Source organism: Oncorhynchus tshawytscha, linkage group LG11, assembly GCF_018296145.1.
Source record: "Oncorhynchus tshawytscha isolate Ot180627B linkage group LG11, Otsh_v2.0, whole genome shotgun sequence".
Taxonomy (NCBI): Eukaryota; Metazoa; Chordata; class Actinopteri; order Salmoniformes; family Salmonidae; genus Oncorhynchus; species Oncorhynchus tshawytscha.
In genome coordinates, this window is record NC_056439.1 from 21,451,293 (window position 1) to 21,469,489 (window position 18,197).

Consider the following 18,197-nt stretch of genomic DNA (forward strand, 5'->3'; position numbering starts at 1 on the left):
CAAAAATAATCCTATTGTACCCTGTTGTGTACATGATTCCTATAGTCTTTCACCCATGCTTCTTGTTGTTAGATGGATTAGCCAGTTGGGGGCATCCTTGTCAAGCCACTTAAATTGAGGCCCAGAATGAACACTTTAGTAAAGGCATCCTTCCACCCTTAAATTTGATCAAGGTTGCTTGTTAGCCATCTCTTCTATTTATCAGTGTACTACTTAAGTTGTTGTGGGGGGTATCTGTACTTTACTCATTTTACTAAACTACATTCCTAAAGAAAGCAATGTACTTTTTACTCCATACATTTTCCCTGACACCCAAAAGTACTCATTACATTTTGAATGCTTAACAAACAAAAAATGGCCAATTCACACACAGTAGGTCATCCCTACTGCCTCTGATCCGGCGGACTCACTAAACACGTGCTTTGTTTGTAAATTATGAGTGTTGGAGAGTGCCCCTGGATATCTGTAAAAATAAAATAAAAAAACTAACCTCCTGATTTGCTTAATATAAGGAATTTGAAATGATCATTTTTTGATACTTAAGTATATTTTAGCAATTACATTTACTTTTGATACTTAAGTATATTTAAAACCAAATAATTGTAGACTTTTACTCAAGTTATACTTTACTGGGTGACTTGAGTCATTTTCTATTAAGGTATCTTTACGTTTACTCAAGTATGACAATTGGGTACTCACTGCTATTTATGTGTAAGTATGTGTATATACAATACCAGTCAAAAGTTTGGACACACCTACTCATTCAAGTGTTTTTCTTTATTTTAACTATATTATAAATTGTAGAATTTATAAGAGTTAAGACATCAACTCTATGAAATAACACATATGGAATCAGGTAGTAACCAAAAAAGTGTTAAACAAATCAAAATAAACTCAGCAAAAAAAGAAATGTCCCTTTTTCAGGACCCTGTCTTTCAAAGATAATTCGTAAAAATCCAAATAACTTCACAGATCTTCATTATAAAGGGTTTTAACACTGTTTCCCATGCTTGTTCAATGAAACATAAACAATTCAAATCAAATCAAATCAAATCAAATTTTATTTGTCACATACACATGGTTAGCAGATGTTAATGCGAGTGTAGCGAAATGCTTGTGACATAAACATAAACAATTAATGAACATGCACCTGTGGAACGGTCATTAAGACAGTAACAGCTGACAGACGGTAGGCAATTAAGGTCACAGTTATGAACATTTTGGACACTAAAGAGGCCTTTCCACTGACTCTGAAAAACACCAAAAGAAAGATGCCCAGGGTCCCTGCTCGTCTGCGTGAACATGCCTTAGGCATGCTGCAAGGAGGCATGAGGAGTGCCGATGTGGCCTGGGCAATAAATTGCACTGTCAGCACTGTGAGATGCCTAGGAGAGCGCTACAGGGAGACAGGCCGTCAGCTGATCGTCCTCGCAGTGGCAGACCACGTGTAACATCACACCTGCGGGACAAGTACAGGATGGCAACAACAACTGCCCGAGTTACACCAGGAACGCACAATCTCTCCATCAGTGCTCAGACTGTCCACAATATAGGCTGAGAGAGGCTGGACTGAGGGCTTGTAGGCCTGTTGTAAGGCAGGTCCTCAACAGACATCACCTGCAACAACGTTACCTATGGGAACAAACCCACTGTCGCTGGACCAGACAGGACTAGCAAAAGTGCTCTTCACTGACGAGTCGTGGTTTGGCCTGTACTCTGAAGCGGGATCGATTTGGAGATGGAGGGTCCGTCATGGTCTGGGGTGGTGTGTCAAGGCATCATCGGACTGAGCTTGTCGTCATAGCAGGCAATCACAACACTGTGCGTTACAGGGAAGACATCCTCCTCCTTCATGTAGTACCCTTCCTGCAGGCTCATCCTGACATGACCCTCCAGCATGACAATGACACCAGACATACTGATCGTTCTGTGCGTGATTTCCTGCAAGACAGGACTGTCATGTGTTCTGACAGTGTTCTGCCATGGCCAGTGAAGAGCTCGGATCTCAATCCCTGGGACCTGTTGGATCGGAGTGTGATGGCTAGGGCCATTCCCCACAGAAATGTCCGGGAACTTGCAGGTGCCTTGGTGGAAGAGTGGGGTAACATCTCACAGCAAGGTCTGGCAAATCTGTTGCAGTCCATGAGGAGGGGATGCACTGCGGTACTTAATGCAGCTGGTGGCCACACGAGATAGTGACTGATACTTTGATTTTGACCCCCCGTTTGTTCAGGGACACATTATTCCATTTCTGTTAGTCATATGTCTGTGGAACTTGTTCAGTTTATGTCTCAGTTGTTGAAACTTGTTATGTTCAAACAAATATTTACACATGTTAAGTTTGCTGAAAATAATCGCAGTTGACAGTGAGAGGACATTTCTTTTTTTTGCTGAGTTTATGTTGGGTAGGTTACTTTCTAAATGTAATCGGTTACTTACTAGTTACCTGTCCAAAATTGTAATCAGTAAAGTAACTTTTGGATTACCCAAAATCAGTAACGTTATCTGATTGCATTCAGTTACTTTTAGATTACTTTCCCCTTAAGATGAATTAGAAGAAGACAAAAATGTGTAATTGAGTGACATCTACTGCAGGATAAATCACTGTTAAAGTTGACATAATTGGCCATATATTGATGTAAAATTTTACTTTATGGGTTGGTTATGTAGCCTTCTTCTAACCCATCACATGCTACCACATATAATAATACGATTAAATTCTATCTTTACATTAAAAAACAAAGTCTAGCAGAATTCCAGTCATTCCAATAAATGTTATACCCCTTGATCTTCAAGAATAGGACTTAGAAATATGGTAGTATAGATTAGCCAAATTGTTGAGCACACTGAAAAGTGCTATTTACATGTGAAAATGACTGCCATATGCTGCATTTGCTATAGGCCTATTGTTTACCTTTTAGTTGGTGACACTTTGATATCTTGATAATATGCAGCTGTTTAAAGGGCAAATTCACAGATGAAACAATAACAAAACGATCGCCCTGCCTCTGTTTTGTGAACATATGTGTATGCATATATACATACAGTACCAGTACTAAATGAAGGTTGCTTGTTAGCCATCTGTGTGTGTGCGTGTGTGCGTGTGTGCGTGTGTGTGTGTGTGTGTACAGTTGAAGTCGGAAGTTTACATACACTTAGGTTGGAGTCATTAAAACTCGTTTTTCAACCACTCCACACATTTCTTGTTAACAAACTATAGTTTTGGCTAGTCGGTTAGGACATCCACTTTGTGTATGACAGAAATAATTTTTCCAACAATTGTTTACTGACAGATTATTTCACTTACAATTGACTGTATCACAATTCCAGTAGGTCAGAAGTTTACATACACTAAGTTGACTGTGCCTTTACACAGCTTGGAAAATTCCAGAAAATTATGTCATGGCTTTAGAAGCTTCTGATAGGCTAATTGACATCATTTGAGTTAATTGGAGGTTTACCTGCGGATGTATTTCAAGGCCTACTTTCAAACTCACTGCCTCTTTGCTTGACATCATGGGAAAATTTTTAAAAAATCAGCCAAGACCTCAGAAAAAAATTTGTAGACCTCCACAAGTCAGGTTCATCCTTGGGAGCAATTTCCAAATGCCTGAAGGTACCACGTTCATCTGTACAAACAATAGTACCCAAGTATAAACACCATGGAATCACACAGCCGTCATACCGCTCAGGAAGGAGACGCGTTCTGTCTCCTAGAGATGAACGTACTTTGGTGCGAAAAGTGCAAATCAATCCCAGAACAGCAAAGGACCTTGTGAAGATGTTGGAGGAAACGGGTACAAAAGTATTTATATCCACAGTAAAATTAATCCTGTATCAACATAACCTGAAAGACCGCTCAGCAAGGAAGACGCCACTGCTTCAAAACCGCCATAAAAAAGCCAGACTACGGCTTGCAAAGGATAGTCTTGGGGGCTTGCAAAGGATAGTCCCACTAAGCGCAAACCAGATGGGATGGCATTTTGCTGCAGAATGCTGTAGTAGCCATGCTGGTTAAGCGTGCCTTGAATTCTCATTAAATCAGCAACAATGTCACCAGCAAAGTACCCCCACACCATCACACCTCCTCCTCCATGCTTCACGGTGGGAACCACACATTCGGAGATCATCCGTTCAGCTACTCTGAGTCGCACAAAGACACGGCGGTTGGAAATCAGACCAAAGGACAGATTTCCACCAGTCTAATGTCCATTGCTCGTGTTTCTTGGCCCAAGCAAGTCTCTTATTTTTATTGGTGTCCTTTAGTAGTGGTTTCTTTACAGCAATTTGACCATGAAGGCCTGATTCACAGTCTCCTCTGAACAGTTGATGTTGAGATGTGTCTGTTACTTGAACTCTTTGAAGCATTTACTTGGGCTGCAATTTCTGAGGCTGGTAACTCTAAGGAACTTATCCTCTGCATCAGAGGTAACTCTGGGTCTTTCATTCCTGTGACGGTCCTTATGAGAGCCAGTTTCATCGTGGTGCTTGATAGTTGTTGCGACTACAAAGCCACAAAGTGTGGTTACTTTGAAGAATCTCAAATATAAAATATATTTTGATTTGTTTAACACTTGTTTGGTTACTACATGAATCCATGTGTGTTATTTCATAGCTTTGATTGAAGAAAAACCCTTGAATGAATAGGTGTCCAAACTTTTGACTCGGACTGTATATACAGGAATCACTAAGTTACACGTTCATCGACATTCACAACTGACAAACACACCAGGGGTTAAAAAGAAAGTATACTTCAATTTTATTTAAAAATTTGAAAGCGGCTTACCTCAGTTGTCACATTTTAAATTTGCTAAAATAACAGTCCAATTTCAGCTACATACAGCTTGTGAAAAACATATAAAGGCATGCTAGTTCATTGTATGCTACAGGAGTACTACGTATGTATGTACATAGCACTGTATATCCTAGGATACCTTAAACTATGTATCACAGAAAAAGAGGCTGAAAAAAAGGACATAGAATTATCACCGTTTCAACATAGAGAGAATAAAGAAGCAATGTGTTTGAATGTAACAATAGGAAAATAGTCAAACTTTTAATCATAACTTTGTGCTTTCAAATGAACAAATATAAAAGTCATTTGTTGCGTGTAGACTTATCTGTTTAAGAACAAGGTCACTTTTGCAAAAGTTTAATTTGTGAAGACTTTGAGTGTGTATGGACACTTATTCATACAATTTTCCGTCAGGAAACTCCTTAGTCATCAATGCCGGACGATTAAAGACAACACTGTACAGAACAGTGTATGCTTTTATCGAGATCCTCGATTCAAATAGAATTATCTTCATATATCAGGAATATACCTCATATATTATACATGAAGCTTTTCCTTGTTGATTCCTGCTCATTTTGTTCACACAGCACTTATACTGTACGTTACGAGACCGGTCAAACACACAGTCAGTCTGTCACTGTTCAAAGTCACCTGCTGCATCCAGACTCCTCAACAACACTGAAACACAGCGGATACATCCCAAATGGTAACCTATTCCCTATTAAGTGCACTACTTTTGACCAGGGTAAATAGGGCTCTGGTCAAATGTAGAGCACTAAATGGGGAATAAGGTGACAGGCTGGCTTTGCCCAAAATATCTTTTGCTATCAATACAGTATATTCTCTCCAATTAGAATGCTTTTTACCCAGAATTCATGGGGATGTGTAAATGTAAATTTATACACAGCCTTCTGTATAACACAAAAAAGGGTATACATTTATTATACCCCTATATAGATTGACAATGTGTCAAACTCAATTCAGATTCATTTACCAATCTGACAGCAAACCTTTAGTTCAGATTTTAGAACACATATCCGAGAGAATGCAGCAAGTGTCTTTTAACAGTTTATAACTGCCTATTCAGACCTCAGACTAGCCAAGAGAACTCATACAGTTTATAAGACTCTTATGAGTACTCATATACATTATTCACTGGCCTTACATATGCATACAACTCAGCTCAGCTATCAGACCTCATTCGTTTTACATACAACTCCTGAACCCCTATAGGTAAGATATCATATACATAGTCATACACTATATATACAAGAGTATGTGGACATCCCTTCAAATTAGTGGATTCGTCTATTTCAGCCACACACCAGTTGATGACAGGTGTATACAACTGCGCACAAAGCCATGTAATCTCCACAGACAAATATTAGCAGTAGAATGGCCTTACTGAAGAGCTCAGTGACTTGCAACATGGCACCATCATAGGATGCCAACTTTCCAACAAGTCAGTTCATCAAATTGCTAGAGCTGCTAAAGCTGCCCCGGTCAACTGTAAGTACTGTCATTGTGAAGTGGAAATGTCTAGGAGCAACAACGGCTCAGCCGCAAAGTGGTAGGCCACACACGCTCACAGAACGGGACCGCTGAGTGCTGAAGCGCATAGCGCTAAACAATTGTCTGTCCTCGGTTGCAACACTCCAAACTCCCTCTGGAAGCAACTTCAGCACAATAACTCGTTGGGAGCTTCATGAAATAGGTTTCCATGGCCGAGCAGCCGCACACAAGCCTAAGATCAGCATGTGCAATGCCAAGCATCAGCTGGAGTGGTTTAAAGCTCGCCGCCATTGGACTCTGGAGCAGTGGAAGCGCGTTCTCTGGAGTGATGAATCACACTTCACCATATGGCAGTCCGACAGACGAATCTGATTCTGTGCTTGCAACTTTGTGGCAACAGTTTGGGGAAGGCCCTTTCCTGTTACAGCAATGACAATGCCCCCATGCAAAAGCAAATTCCATACAGAAATGGTTTGTCGAGATTGGTGTGGAAGAACTTGACTGGTCTGCACAGAGCCCTGCCATCAACCCCATCGAACATCTTTGGGATGAATTGGAACGCCGACTACGAGCCAGGCTCAATCGCCCAACATCAGTGCCCAACCTCACTAGTGCTCTTGTGGTTGAATGGAAGCAAGTCCCCGCAGCAATGTTCCAACATCTAGTGGAAAGCCTTCCCAGAAGAGTGGAGGCTGTTATAGAAGCAAAGGGGAGACCAACTCCATATGAAAGACCATGATTGTGGAATGAGATGTTTGACGAGCAGGTGTCCACATACTTTTGCTCATGTAGTGTATGTTATTACTCCTAATGACATCTGTCTGTTATGTTGCTATAACTCTTCATGACATCTGTTATGTCAGTCTCATGGCAATGTTATGTAGCTTATCTATTAGCCCTCACCATACAATACTGAGAAGACTCAAATACACAGCAATCAGCTAGGAGGTGCCACAGAGTATAGAACCCAGCTATGAAGCTTCATTTAGCTATGCAGTGGGGGAAAGGGGAGGGAGAAAGGGAAAGGGGAGGGAGAAATGGAAAGGAAAGGGGATACCTTGTCAGTTGTGCAACTGAATGCATTCAACTGAAATGTGTCTTCCGCTTTTGACCCAACATCTCTCAATCAGAGAGGTGCGGGGGGCTGCCTTCATCGATGTCAACATAATCGGCACGTATCAGTGGATTGTACACTGAAGTCCTACTATAGAGATGACAGCTATGAGACTTTATAGAGCAGACATAGGGACTCTAGGAGACTTCATTGTGCACACATCGAGCCTAACACATCATAATGTACAGGAGCCAGCTAAGACACCTTATGAAGTATACATCGGACCCAGCTAAGAGACCTCATGTAGTATACATAGTCTCCAATGAGACTTCATAAGGTATGGTCCCTATAAGAGCTCATTGAGATAAAGTTAGGACTGGTCAAAATAACAGCTGTTTTCAAAACCGTTTCAACGATTGTCATACATTAGAAATTCAGATTGTGAATTCAAAGTCCACTTCCATCTAGCAAGATCCTGACGTTCTAATCCATGATTAATTATCAGAAGCGACCCTATATTATGCATGAACCAAAACCTCTTCCTCGACTTAAGGTTTCAGTTAATAGCCTGACAGGCTAAGCTTTCAAGCCTGGTCCCAGAGCTGTTTGTCCTTTTGCCAACTCCATTGCAGACATTGTCAAGTCCTGTATGGCTCAACTGGTGGAGCATGGTGCTTGCAACAACAGGGTTGTTAGTTTGATTCCCACAGGGGACTTTTATGAGAAAACGTATGAACTCACTCCTGTAAGTTGCTCTGGATAAGAGCGCCTGCTACATGACTAAAATGTAACATTTTTGGCTTGACAATTCTAGGAGTTGGCAGGAGAGCATAAACAGACCTTACCCAGGCTATAAGCTTTCTGCCTGGGAGGAAACATTTGAAACACAGGGTATGAAACTGAACTCAGTGTTCCACTTTCTGTACTTAGTTACAACGTGTGCATCCGAAATGGCACCCTAATGCCTATATAGTGTTGGTATAGGGAATAGGGTGCCATTTGAGGCGCAAACAAACACGGTCTTAAATGATAACTTTTTTTTAAACAGGGCTACGTTTTGTTACACATAACTGATTTGGTGCTAGAATTTAGTTGAACACTTTGAAATCAATTCTGTCTACACTTGAACACATAATTCCTGCTCAGGCAAAAGGGGACGACACTATCAAACAGTAGGCTGCAGCAGCTAGGTTTCAAGTCATGTAAACCTATGGCTTGTGACTATACACCGAAGGAAATGACATCAGAACATTTCCAGGATTTTTCCTCATATTAAAAGTAGGTTGTCAGTCAGTTGTCAGTCAGTCGCCTGTGGAGAAGTCATGGAAGCAAAGTCAAGAACAGAACAGGGCCTGCAGTAGAATAGTCCGTCCTAGAGTGGTTGTCAGTCCTGAACACTTGGTAGGTGAACATTTACACAAACACAAAAAGAGACGTTGGGTGGAGATGGTGTAGTGCTCTAGCTCAGTACTGTCGTGACTGGTTGGGACTGTCAGGTGTAGTACTGTAGAACAGGTCACAGGTATAGTAGCTCAGTACTGTCGTGACTGGTTGGGACTGTCAGGTGTAGTACTGTAGAACAGGTCACAGGTATAGTAGCTCTGTACTGTCGTGACTGGTTGGGACTGTCAGGTGTAGTACTGTAGAACAGGTCACAGGTATAGTAGCTCTGTACTGTCGTGACTGGTTGGGACTGTCAGGTGTAGTACTGTAGAACAGGTCACAGGTATAGTAGCTCTGTACTGTCGTGACTGGTTGGGACTGTCAGGTGTAGTACTGTAGAACAGGTCACAGGTATAGTAGCTCAGTACTGTAGTGAATGGTTGTGAGGTTGTAAGGGAGAGTTTAGTTTAGTTTAATGCATGCCTCGTGCCCCTATCCTCCCTTCATATTCCTCTTCTTCAAAAACACACCATAACTGTCAAGTGACGGTGGCGATTCAAAATGTAGAATAGTCAGGCATTGAACAGAAAATGAAGGCAGATGCTCTGTTGTGCTGTGGAGGCGATAGGACGGCCACCTGCTGTTTCGAACCATTCGTCGCCACGGTCTGTTTTGCCCTAATCTGAAATTGCCTGTAGCCACTACCCAGGTCAGGTCACCATTCCAATATCCACCAGGGCATGAGGTTAAGGGAGGCCAAAGATGGATATCACAGATGCAGAGGCAGTGGGCTGGGTTTAGGTTAGGGTTTGTCTGGATCATCTAGCCACGGTCACAGTGCTGAGAGAGTAGGAGAGGGTCAATTGAGATGTGTCCCTTTGTCCAGTCAGTGCTGAGGATCCATTGTTGTTGTTGTTGTTTATTTATTTGTCTGTCCGTTTGTCTCGTTTGAGTGCTGGTTAATGTCGTCCTAGGGACTACAAAGGCCCTTTGAACTGGTTCCCAGAGAGATGCTGGCGGATTGAAGGCTTGGAGCCCGCAGCGTCACCCAGTTTACGCCACACCACCTGAGAACACAACACAGGATAGGAAATGTGGGGGGGAGACACAAAACACTGTTACACAACACTGTCATACAATGGATATACTAGCTACAGTATATCCAGCCCTTTAAGATGAGTGAGGGTCTCTAGAAAACCAGGTGGAAGGGACATTTAGTACTAATTACACTAATAAGGTTTGAAAACACTGTTACACAAAGCTTTTTATTGTAGAACATTTTATTATGACCAGTGTGTTGTTGGGGTCTACAAAGGGAGGTCACAGAGACTGGAATCCATCAATCCAGCCATCCAATAACGGTCTACAAAAATGTATTTTCCACATAATCTGAGCACACAATGCAACCGTAGGGACAAGACAACAGTTGTAAAACACATGACTCCCAGCTCCGAGATGGACTATGTAACATAGACCTCACCCGGATGTTGGTGTATTTATCTCTTTATGCTTGATGGGATACTCCACTATAAATGGTTGCGTTGTGCCTCCATGTTCTCTGTGTCTCTTCCATGTACAGAGCTCTGTCCGGAGAAACCCACAGGCATCGCTTAGTGCTGAAAGACTAGAAGGGCCTGGGGTCGTCCCCTGCAAGAAAAGTGTCATCACACGAGTCCCAGATGACCCCACTCCACTGTCTCAGGCTGTATGGTTGTGGCCCACATTATACCCTATTCCTTTTATACTACAATAACCCTATCGGCTCTAGTCAAAAGTAGTGCCCTATAAAGGAAATAGGATGCCATTTTGAGCCTACACCTGTGGGGGTGGAAGGAGGATGTGATGTTGAGATGAGAGAATGGGGAGGGGCCTGTAGCTTCTATTCCATAGTCCAATCCTTCTAGCCTTCCGATCCTATCCTGCCCTGTCCTGCCCTGTCCTGTCCTATCCTAGGCCTGGAAGGTGTATATAGCACGGAGAATAGAGCTCGGAAGCTTAAAAGGCCTCAACAGGAGCTTCCATTGTTTCTCCCAGTGAAGTTATTTTAATGGTGCAGACAAGTGCGTCGTTAATACTACGGCTCCTTTATGGGAGCCTCCAATTAAAGCAGGGGGAAGCCAGGGGGTGAGAGGGGGAGGAGAGGTGAGAGGGAGGGCGGAGGGAGGGAGGGTAATTGTGTACACTGCCCTCCGCCAAAGCGATGGCATGCTTGTGATTCTGACAGGCAAACAAACAGAAATGGGGAGGAGAGAGAGAAAGACAGAGACAGACAGAGAGAGAGAGAGAGAGAGACAGACAGACAGAGAGAGAGAGAGAGAGAGAGAGACACAGAGAGAGAGAGACAGAGAGAGAGAGAGAGAAAGCTGCAACTCGAAAGGCCCCTCGTATCTTCATCTAGCTCTCATTATTAGCTTTTTGGGATAGGAGAGGGAGAGAGGAGGAGATAAAGTGAGAAGAAAGGAAACGAGTGAGGGAGAGAGAGAGAGAAAGAGTATAAGAGCGGGGGGAGTGAGAAAGGTCGTGTGGGAGGGAGGAGAGAGTTCCTTACGTTACACATCTCCCTGACGATGGCCTTCTCCTTCTCACTGAGGTCCTTGTCATAGTCTTCAGGGATTTTCTTCTCTAGATTCTCATGGACCTCGAGCACCTTCATGGCATGGACCACAGCCTCGGGCTTCTGGCCCACAGGGAGGTAGTCTGCTGGGGGGGATGGCTCACCACTAGGGGTCCTACCGGAGCCCTGGAGAGAGGAAGGGAGAGATGGTCAGAGTGGTCACACACATGTACTTTATTTTCAGAGATGTGAGCAATCTAAATTAATCCCCCCACCTCCCTTCTCTCTCTCTGGGGTACTATAGTTCAGTGACCCAGACCCCTAAAGGAGGGTAAATCCCTGGTTTAATCAGCTCATTACAACTCTCATCTCCCATGGTCTTCCCTGACCCTGGTCAAACTCTATACTCCCCTGTGCCTCTCCATCTCTGGGTCACAGCTAATGCAAAAAGAGGTCGTTGAGAGAGAGGAGCAGGGGCCCAATCTATCCCAGCTCTATCCTATTCATTCCCAGCTCTTACTGTCCAAGCACTTAGTTATCCCTATCTCTGGTTCTATCCCAGCTTTGCTCAGTCACAGCCTTCTGAGCACCACTCTAGCGTTAGATCCTCAACCATCCCAACCAGCATTCCAACACCGGTGCCCCTGAGCAGAGAGAGAGGGGGATAAAGGGATATATATATAGAGAGAGAGGGGGATAAAGGGATATAGGGGGAGAGAGAGAGAGAGGGGGGATAAAGGGATATAGGGGAGAGAGAGAGGGGGGAGATAAATGGATATAGGGAGAGAGAGAGAGAGAGAGAGGGGGGATAAAGGGATATAGGGAGAGAGAGAGAGAGAGAGAGAGAGGGATAAAGGGATATAGGGAGAGAGAGGGGGGATAAAGGGATATAGGAGAGAGAGAGAGAGAGAGAGAGAGAGAGGGGGATAAAGGGATATAGGGAGAGAGAGAGAGAGAGGGGGATAAAGGGATATAGGGAGAGAGAGAGAGAGAGGGGGGGATAAAGGGATATAGGGAGAGAGAGAGAGAGAGAGGGGGGGATAAAGGGATATAGGGGAGAGAGAGAGAGAGGGGGGATAAAGGGATATAGGGAGAGAGAGAGAGAGGGGGGATAAAGGGATATAGGGAGAGAGAGAGGGGGGGAGAGAGAGAGAGAGAGAGAGAGAGAGCATGAAGAGGAAGAGGAAGAAGAAGAGTGTGACCGGAGTGTGAGTGACACACACACATAAAGCTGAGGGTGCAATAACAACAGGCCCATAGTCAATGGTGTAGGCACCTGCTGTAGAGGCATTATGGAAGAGGAGGGGAGTGAACCTGATTGGGCTTCCAGTCTAACATTACAGAGTTGGTATCAATACCCTGTATCAATACTCAGAGAACACTGACACAGACACACCATACTTAGGTACGTCCCAAATGGCACCCTATTCCCTGTATAGTGCACTACTTTTGACCAGGGCCCATATGACTCTGGTAAAAAGTAGGGCACCATGTAGGGTAGTATTTCCCAACCCTGGTCCTCCAGTAACCCCAACAGAACACATTTTTGTTGTAGCCCTGAACAAACACGCCTCATTCAGCGCATTGAGAGCTTGATGATTAGTTGACAAGTTGATTCAGGTGTGCTTGTCCAAGGTTACAATACAAATGTTTACTGTTGGGGGTACTGGAGGCCCACCAGGGTTGGGAAACACTGATGAAGGGAATAGAGTGCCATTCAGGTCGTAGCCTGAGCAAAGATGATAAGAAAGTCTGAAAGAAAACATAAAGAGAGGCTCCAAAGGACACATATTTTCAACCAACAATTTTTACAAGATAGAGAATCACTGCTTCTGCGTCAGAAACAACTTTGATTGACTTTGACATTTGATTGATTGCTCTGTTGTTATGTGAGAAAGTCGGGACATTGCCTCAGTCAGTGCTACAGAGGTGGGATCACGATCGCTGGGCAAATTATTTCTTGTGACGGATGTAGGGGGATGTAGGGGGTGGGGGCGACCCCTCTACAATTTCAACGTCTGGTTTTGATTTACATTTGGTGAAATCAATTTAAAAATGTCACCATGTCATTGGATTTCGAGTTTTAAAGTTGGGTGAAAAAAAATGTTGATTACTTTTTTCAAATCCAAATACGTTTTTTTCACGATGACTCAACGTCATCTCATTGATCAATTAAAAAATGTTATGATGTGGGCTCTCTCTCTACCAATCATAGGTAGCCCCTGGCAACACGTATTGAAGTGACACACAAGTTATGTCAAACAATAAGCAAATATAAAAAATAATATAAAGAATAATAGTACAAATATTTCGAGCATCTTAAATGTAATGTTGGGCAAAAAGGTCAACTCAGCTCCATCCTTCATTGCATCAGATGGCTCATTCATCACAAACCCCACTTATATTGCCAACTACTTTAATGATTCTTTCATTGGCAAAATGTGCATGACATGCCAACAACAAACTGAACCTGCACGTCCATTCATAACTGACCAAATTATGAAAGATACGCATTGTAATTTGAATTTCGTAAAGGGAGTGTGGAAGAGGTGAAGAAATTACAATGACAAGGCACCTGGGTCTGACAACTTGGATGTAAAATGACTGAGGATGATAGCAGACTATATTGCCACTCCTATTAGCCATCTCTTCAATCTAAGCCTACAGGAAAGTGTGATCCCTCAGGCCTGGAGGGAAGCAAAAGTCATTCCACTACCCAAGAATAACAAAGAACCCTTTACTGGCTCAAACATGCCCACCAAACAGCCTGTTACCAACTCTTAGTAAACTTTAGAGTTTTTGGTGTTTTACAAGAATCAAAGATATTTTACAGTAAACAAATTAACAACTGACTTTTAGCATGCTTACAGTATAGGAAAGGGCACTCACCATGTATCACACTTACAGAAATGACTGATGATTGGCTGACAGAAATGTATAATAAGAAGATTACGGGAGCTGTTTTGTTAGACTTCAGTGCAGCTTTTGACATTATTGATCATAATCTGCTGCTGGAAAAATGTATGTGTTATGTCTTTACATCCCCTGCTATATTGTGGATTGAGAGTGACCTGTCTAACAGAACACAGAGAGTGTTCTTTAATGGAAGTCTCTCCAACATACTCCAAGTAGAGTCAGGCATTCCCCAGGATAGTTGTCTAGGCCCCTTACTTTTCAATTTTTTACTAATGACCTGCCATTGGCATTGAGTAAAGTCTGTTTGTCTATGTAAACTGATGACTCCACATTATACACGTCAGCTACCCACAGCAAGTGAAATCATTGCAACACTTACAGTTTTTTTGGATTGCTTACACACTAAAATTAAAAGTAGTACACTATTAGCAAAACCTTACACTCAAGAAGCAAAACATCAGCCCATATTTGCACAACTATAAGCACATTGTCAACCTCACACTTGTTGCAAAACTCTACACACAGTGATTTGCAAAACACTAAACACACTTAACATACATTACACACAAAAATCTATCATGAAGTCACGTCCTTGCAATACCAAAGCACTGACTGTCAGATTACCACACCCTCCAACCTATTGGTTCAACACAGTCATCAGGTGTGCAAACACTTGTTTGCTTAATTGTAGACACACCAATCAGGTGTATTAGCACTATAAAAAGCAGCAGGTGAGTTCATCGGCCTTCAAGCACAATGGAAAGAGTCAGAGAAAGAGGAGGAGGACGAGGAGAACGAGGAGGACGAGAAGGACGAGGAGAACGAGAAGGACGAGGAGGAGGAAGAGGAAGACAAGAAGGTGCTCAAAGAGGACCGAATCTGACAAATGAGATCCGCGCAACACTGGTTGACCATGTTGTCAACCACGGCCTGACGCTGAGGGAGGCTGGACTGCGAGTACAGCCAAATATAAGCCGATATACAGTGGCAAGTGTGATGAGAACATTTAGACTTGAAAATAGGTATTGTAAAAATATCATCATATCAAAAACATCTGCACAGTTTCAGTAACTGCTTACAGTACTGTATTCTATGCACTATCAGCACTTCTGTTACCTTTTCCTGTGAAATTACTGTACTATTGTATACAGTTTTTTTCTATATAGGATTGAGGGTCAGGGACGACAAGGGGGATGGCCTCCTATGTTCACAGAACAGCAAGAGAGGGAGATAGTAAACATGGTTTTGACCAACAATGCTATAACACTCAAGCAGCTCCAAGCTAACATTGTCAGTAACCACGCCCTTTTCAACGACATCCATCAGGTCTCAACATCAACACTGGCACGCATCCTAAAGAAAACATTCAAATGAAGCAAATTTATCGAGTGCCTTTCGAGCGCAATTCCGAAAGGGTGAAACGACTGCGGCATGATTATGCAGAGGTATGTATTCACTTTAGCAGTCTGATCTTGCATACTGTCTCATAATCTTTTACTGTACTGTAATATGTATACTAGATCTACACTGAACTACACAATTTTGCCTGACACTGTTTTTCAGAGTTTTACGAATGGATGGAGAGGAGATCCAGCATGAGTTCATTTACGTAGATGAGGCTGGGTTCAACCTGACGAGAACACGAAGGAGGGGAAGAAACATCATTGGCCACAGGGCTATAGTCAATGTCCCAGGGCAACGTGGGGGTAATATAACACTCTGTGCAGCCATTACACAGAATGGGGTCCTCCAATGCAATGCCCATATGGGCCCTTACAACACAGCACTCATACTTACATTCTTGGACCAATTGCACAACATAAGAGCAGCAAATCAAATCGATCATATGCAATACATTGTTGTCTGGGACAATGTGTCTTTCCACCGCTCTGCTCTGGTTCAGATCTGGTTTCAGCAACATCCACATTTCACCGTCCTATATCTTCCACCATACTCTCCATTCCTCAACCCTATAGAAGAGTTTTTCTCGGCATGGCGGTGGAAGGTATATGATCTCCGTCTCCAGGCTGAGGTACCCCTCATCCAAGCCATGGAGGAGGCCTGTGACCAGGTGGAGGTAGCAGCAATGCAAGGATGGATTCGTCATTCAAGACGTTTCTTTCCAAGGTGTCTTGCTAATGACAACATTACCTGTGATGTTGATGAAATTCTCTGGCCAGATCCAGCTAGGCGAAGAGACAATGTCTAGTTATTTTTTAATTTTTAATTTTGATCTTACAATACGTAAAGTGACGTTTGGTTACAGTATTATGAATCTCCATGCCAACATTTTGGGCGTGTTGAGAAATAAATTAGTTTCTTCAGTCTGCAACATTGGTCTTGTGTAGTGTTTGGTGAATGTACATTATATTTGTACTTTGTTGATAGTAGCCTACTCTAATCATAGGGAAGTAGAAGTGCTAAAAGTGTTTTAGGTTTATCACAGCAGAGTGTAACTCGTGCAAACAGAGCATAGTAATGTGAAACGTGTGTTTCATATGGTAACAAAGTGTGGTTTTTAAAAAGAAGTGTATAGTTTTTACAAGAGTGTTTAATTTTGCAAAGGATCTGTAGTGTTTTGCTAATTGGGTGTGTGGTTGTGCTAATTGTGTGGAGTGTTTTGAAAACACGGGCCCTGTTTTGAAAATCGTGCTTAAGCAATCAAAAAAAACTGTATTAACAGTACTGACTGCTCAATAGATTTTGACTGGTTGCAGGTTCATATCAACAAAGAAACAAGAATTACAGTATCACAGAGACAAAGGACAAGTTTGTGAGATGCAGGGTACAGTACTGTACAAATAGGGGTACAAAGAGGAGGAAGAACAAAAAACTAAATTGCAAAGAGCAAAGCAGAGTAGTAGTTTCTGATCAATTTTGAGCTACTATGATAGAACATGTTTTCGTTCATCAAAAGACAATGACGGAAAAATATGAATATTTCTTTAGATTAAAAATGTACTTCTCCCTGAGAATTGTATGTTTTGAACAATATGTTTTCTATTTTTCGGTGTATTGTTTACTGACTGCTTGAGAGTGTATATCATTTTGATCACTTTGTTTATGATTTGAGAGCAGTGTTTAATTTTGAACAAAAGTAAAACTGTTTTGAGGCGAATGTTTCATTTTGCAAGAGGAGTCAGAGGTTATGTAAATAGTGCTTGAAGATGAGGTTTTGTGTTTAATGTTTTCAGGAAATGGAGCAAGGTTTCAGAAATTGTGTTTTAGCAATTGAGAAAAACTGTAACACCAGTGTTCTGGCAACATTTCCAATCACGCCATCATTCCATCATGGCCACCTAATCATCCCCAGCTTCCAATTGGCTCAGTCATCCCCTCTCCTCCACCCTGTAACTATTTTCCAAGTCGTTGCTGTAAATTAAAATGTGTTTTCTGTCAACTTACCTGGTTAAATAAAGAGAGAGAGAGAGAGAGAGAGAGAGAGAGAGAGAGAGAGAGAGAGAGAGAGAGAGAGAGAGAGAGAGAGAGAGAGAGAGAGAGACAGAGAGAGACAGAGAGAGAGAGAGAGAGAGAGATGTTGCATTATTCAAGGCATCACCTGTGTGTTTGAAGTGAGAGTTCAAAGTCATGCTAATCAGGATAGGGGTCTAGAGTATGTATGTCTCTCACTCCAGAACACACACACACACACACACACACACACACACACACACACAGGCTGTAGCTCATGCCACACACTCTTAATTGTTTTCTCCTTCCTGTGGATGAAGAGTACCTGAGTGGTTAGTGGTTACCATGACGACTCTAGATGTCTTTTATCACGACCAATCAGAATACTGATTAGCTAAACAAGACTCTTCTTTTTCTTCTCATCTCTCTCCTTATTCTCTCTCTATAATCTCTCTCCCCACCTCTCTCCTTTAGTCTCTTTTCCATCCTTCCTCACATCTCTCCTCTCCTTCCCAATCTCATATGCACTCTCCCTACCCTCTTCTCCTCTCCCTCCCCCTGTTCTCCTCTCC

The 18,197-nt window shown here is 42.5% G+C and overlaps 1 protein-coding gene across 2 annotated transcripts in view; it reads right to left on the minus strand.

Annotated features, from left to right (window-relative positions):
- Positions 1-7,000: 7,000 nt before the first annotated feature.
- Positions 7,001-18,197, minus strand: part of ccdc85ca (coiled-coil domain containing 85C, a) — a 58,001-nt gene continuing 46,804 nt past the window's right edge. For both annotated transcript variants that reach the window (XM_042329903.1, XM_042329902.1), the window contains exons 4-5: positions 11,293-11,484; positions 7,001-9,811 (exon numbers count right to left, since the gene is read on the minus strand). In XM_042329903.1, coding sequence (XP_042185837.1) covers positions 9,722-9,811; positions 11,293-11,484 — 282 coding nt within the window. In that variant the 3' untranslated portion in view covers positions 7,001-9,721. The remainder of the gene's footprint in view (positions 9,812-11,292; positions 11,485-18,197) is intronic.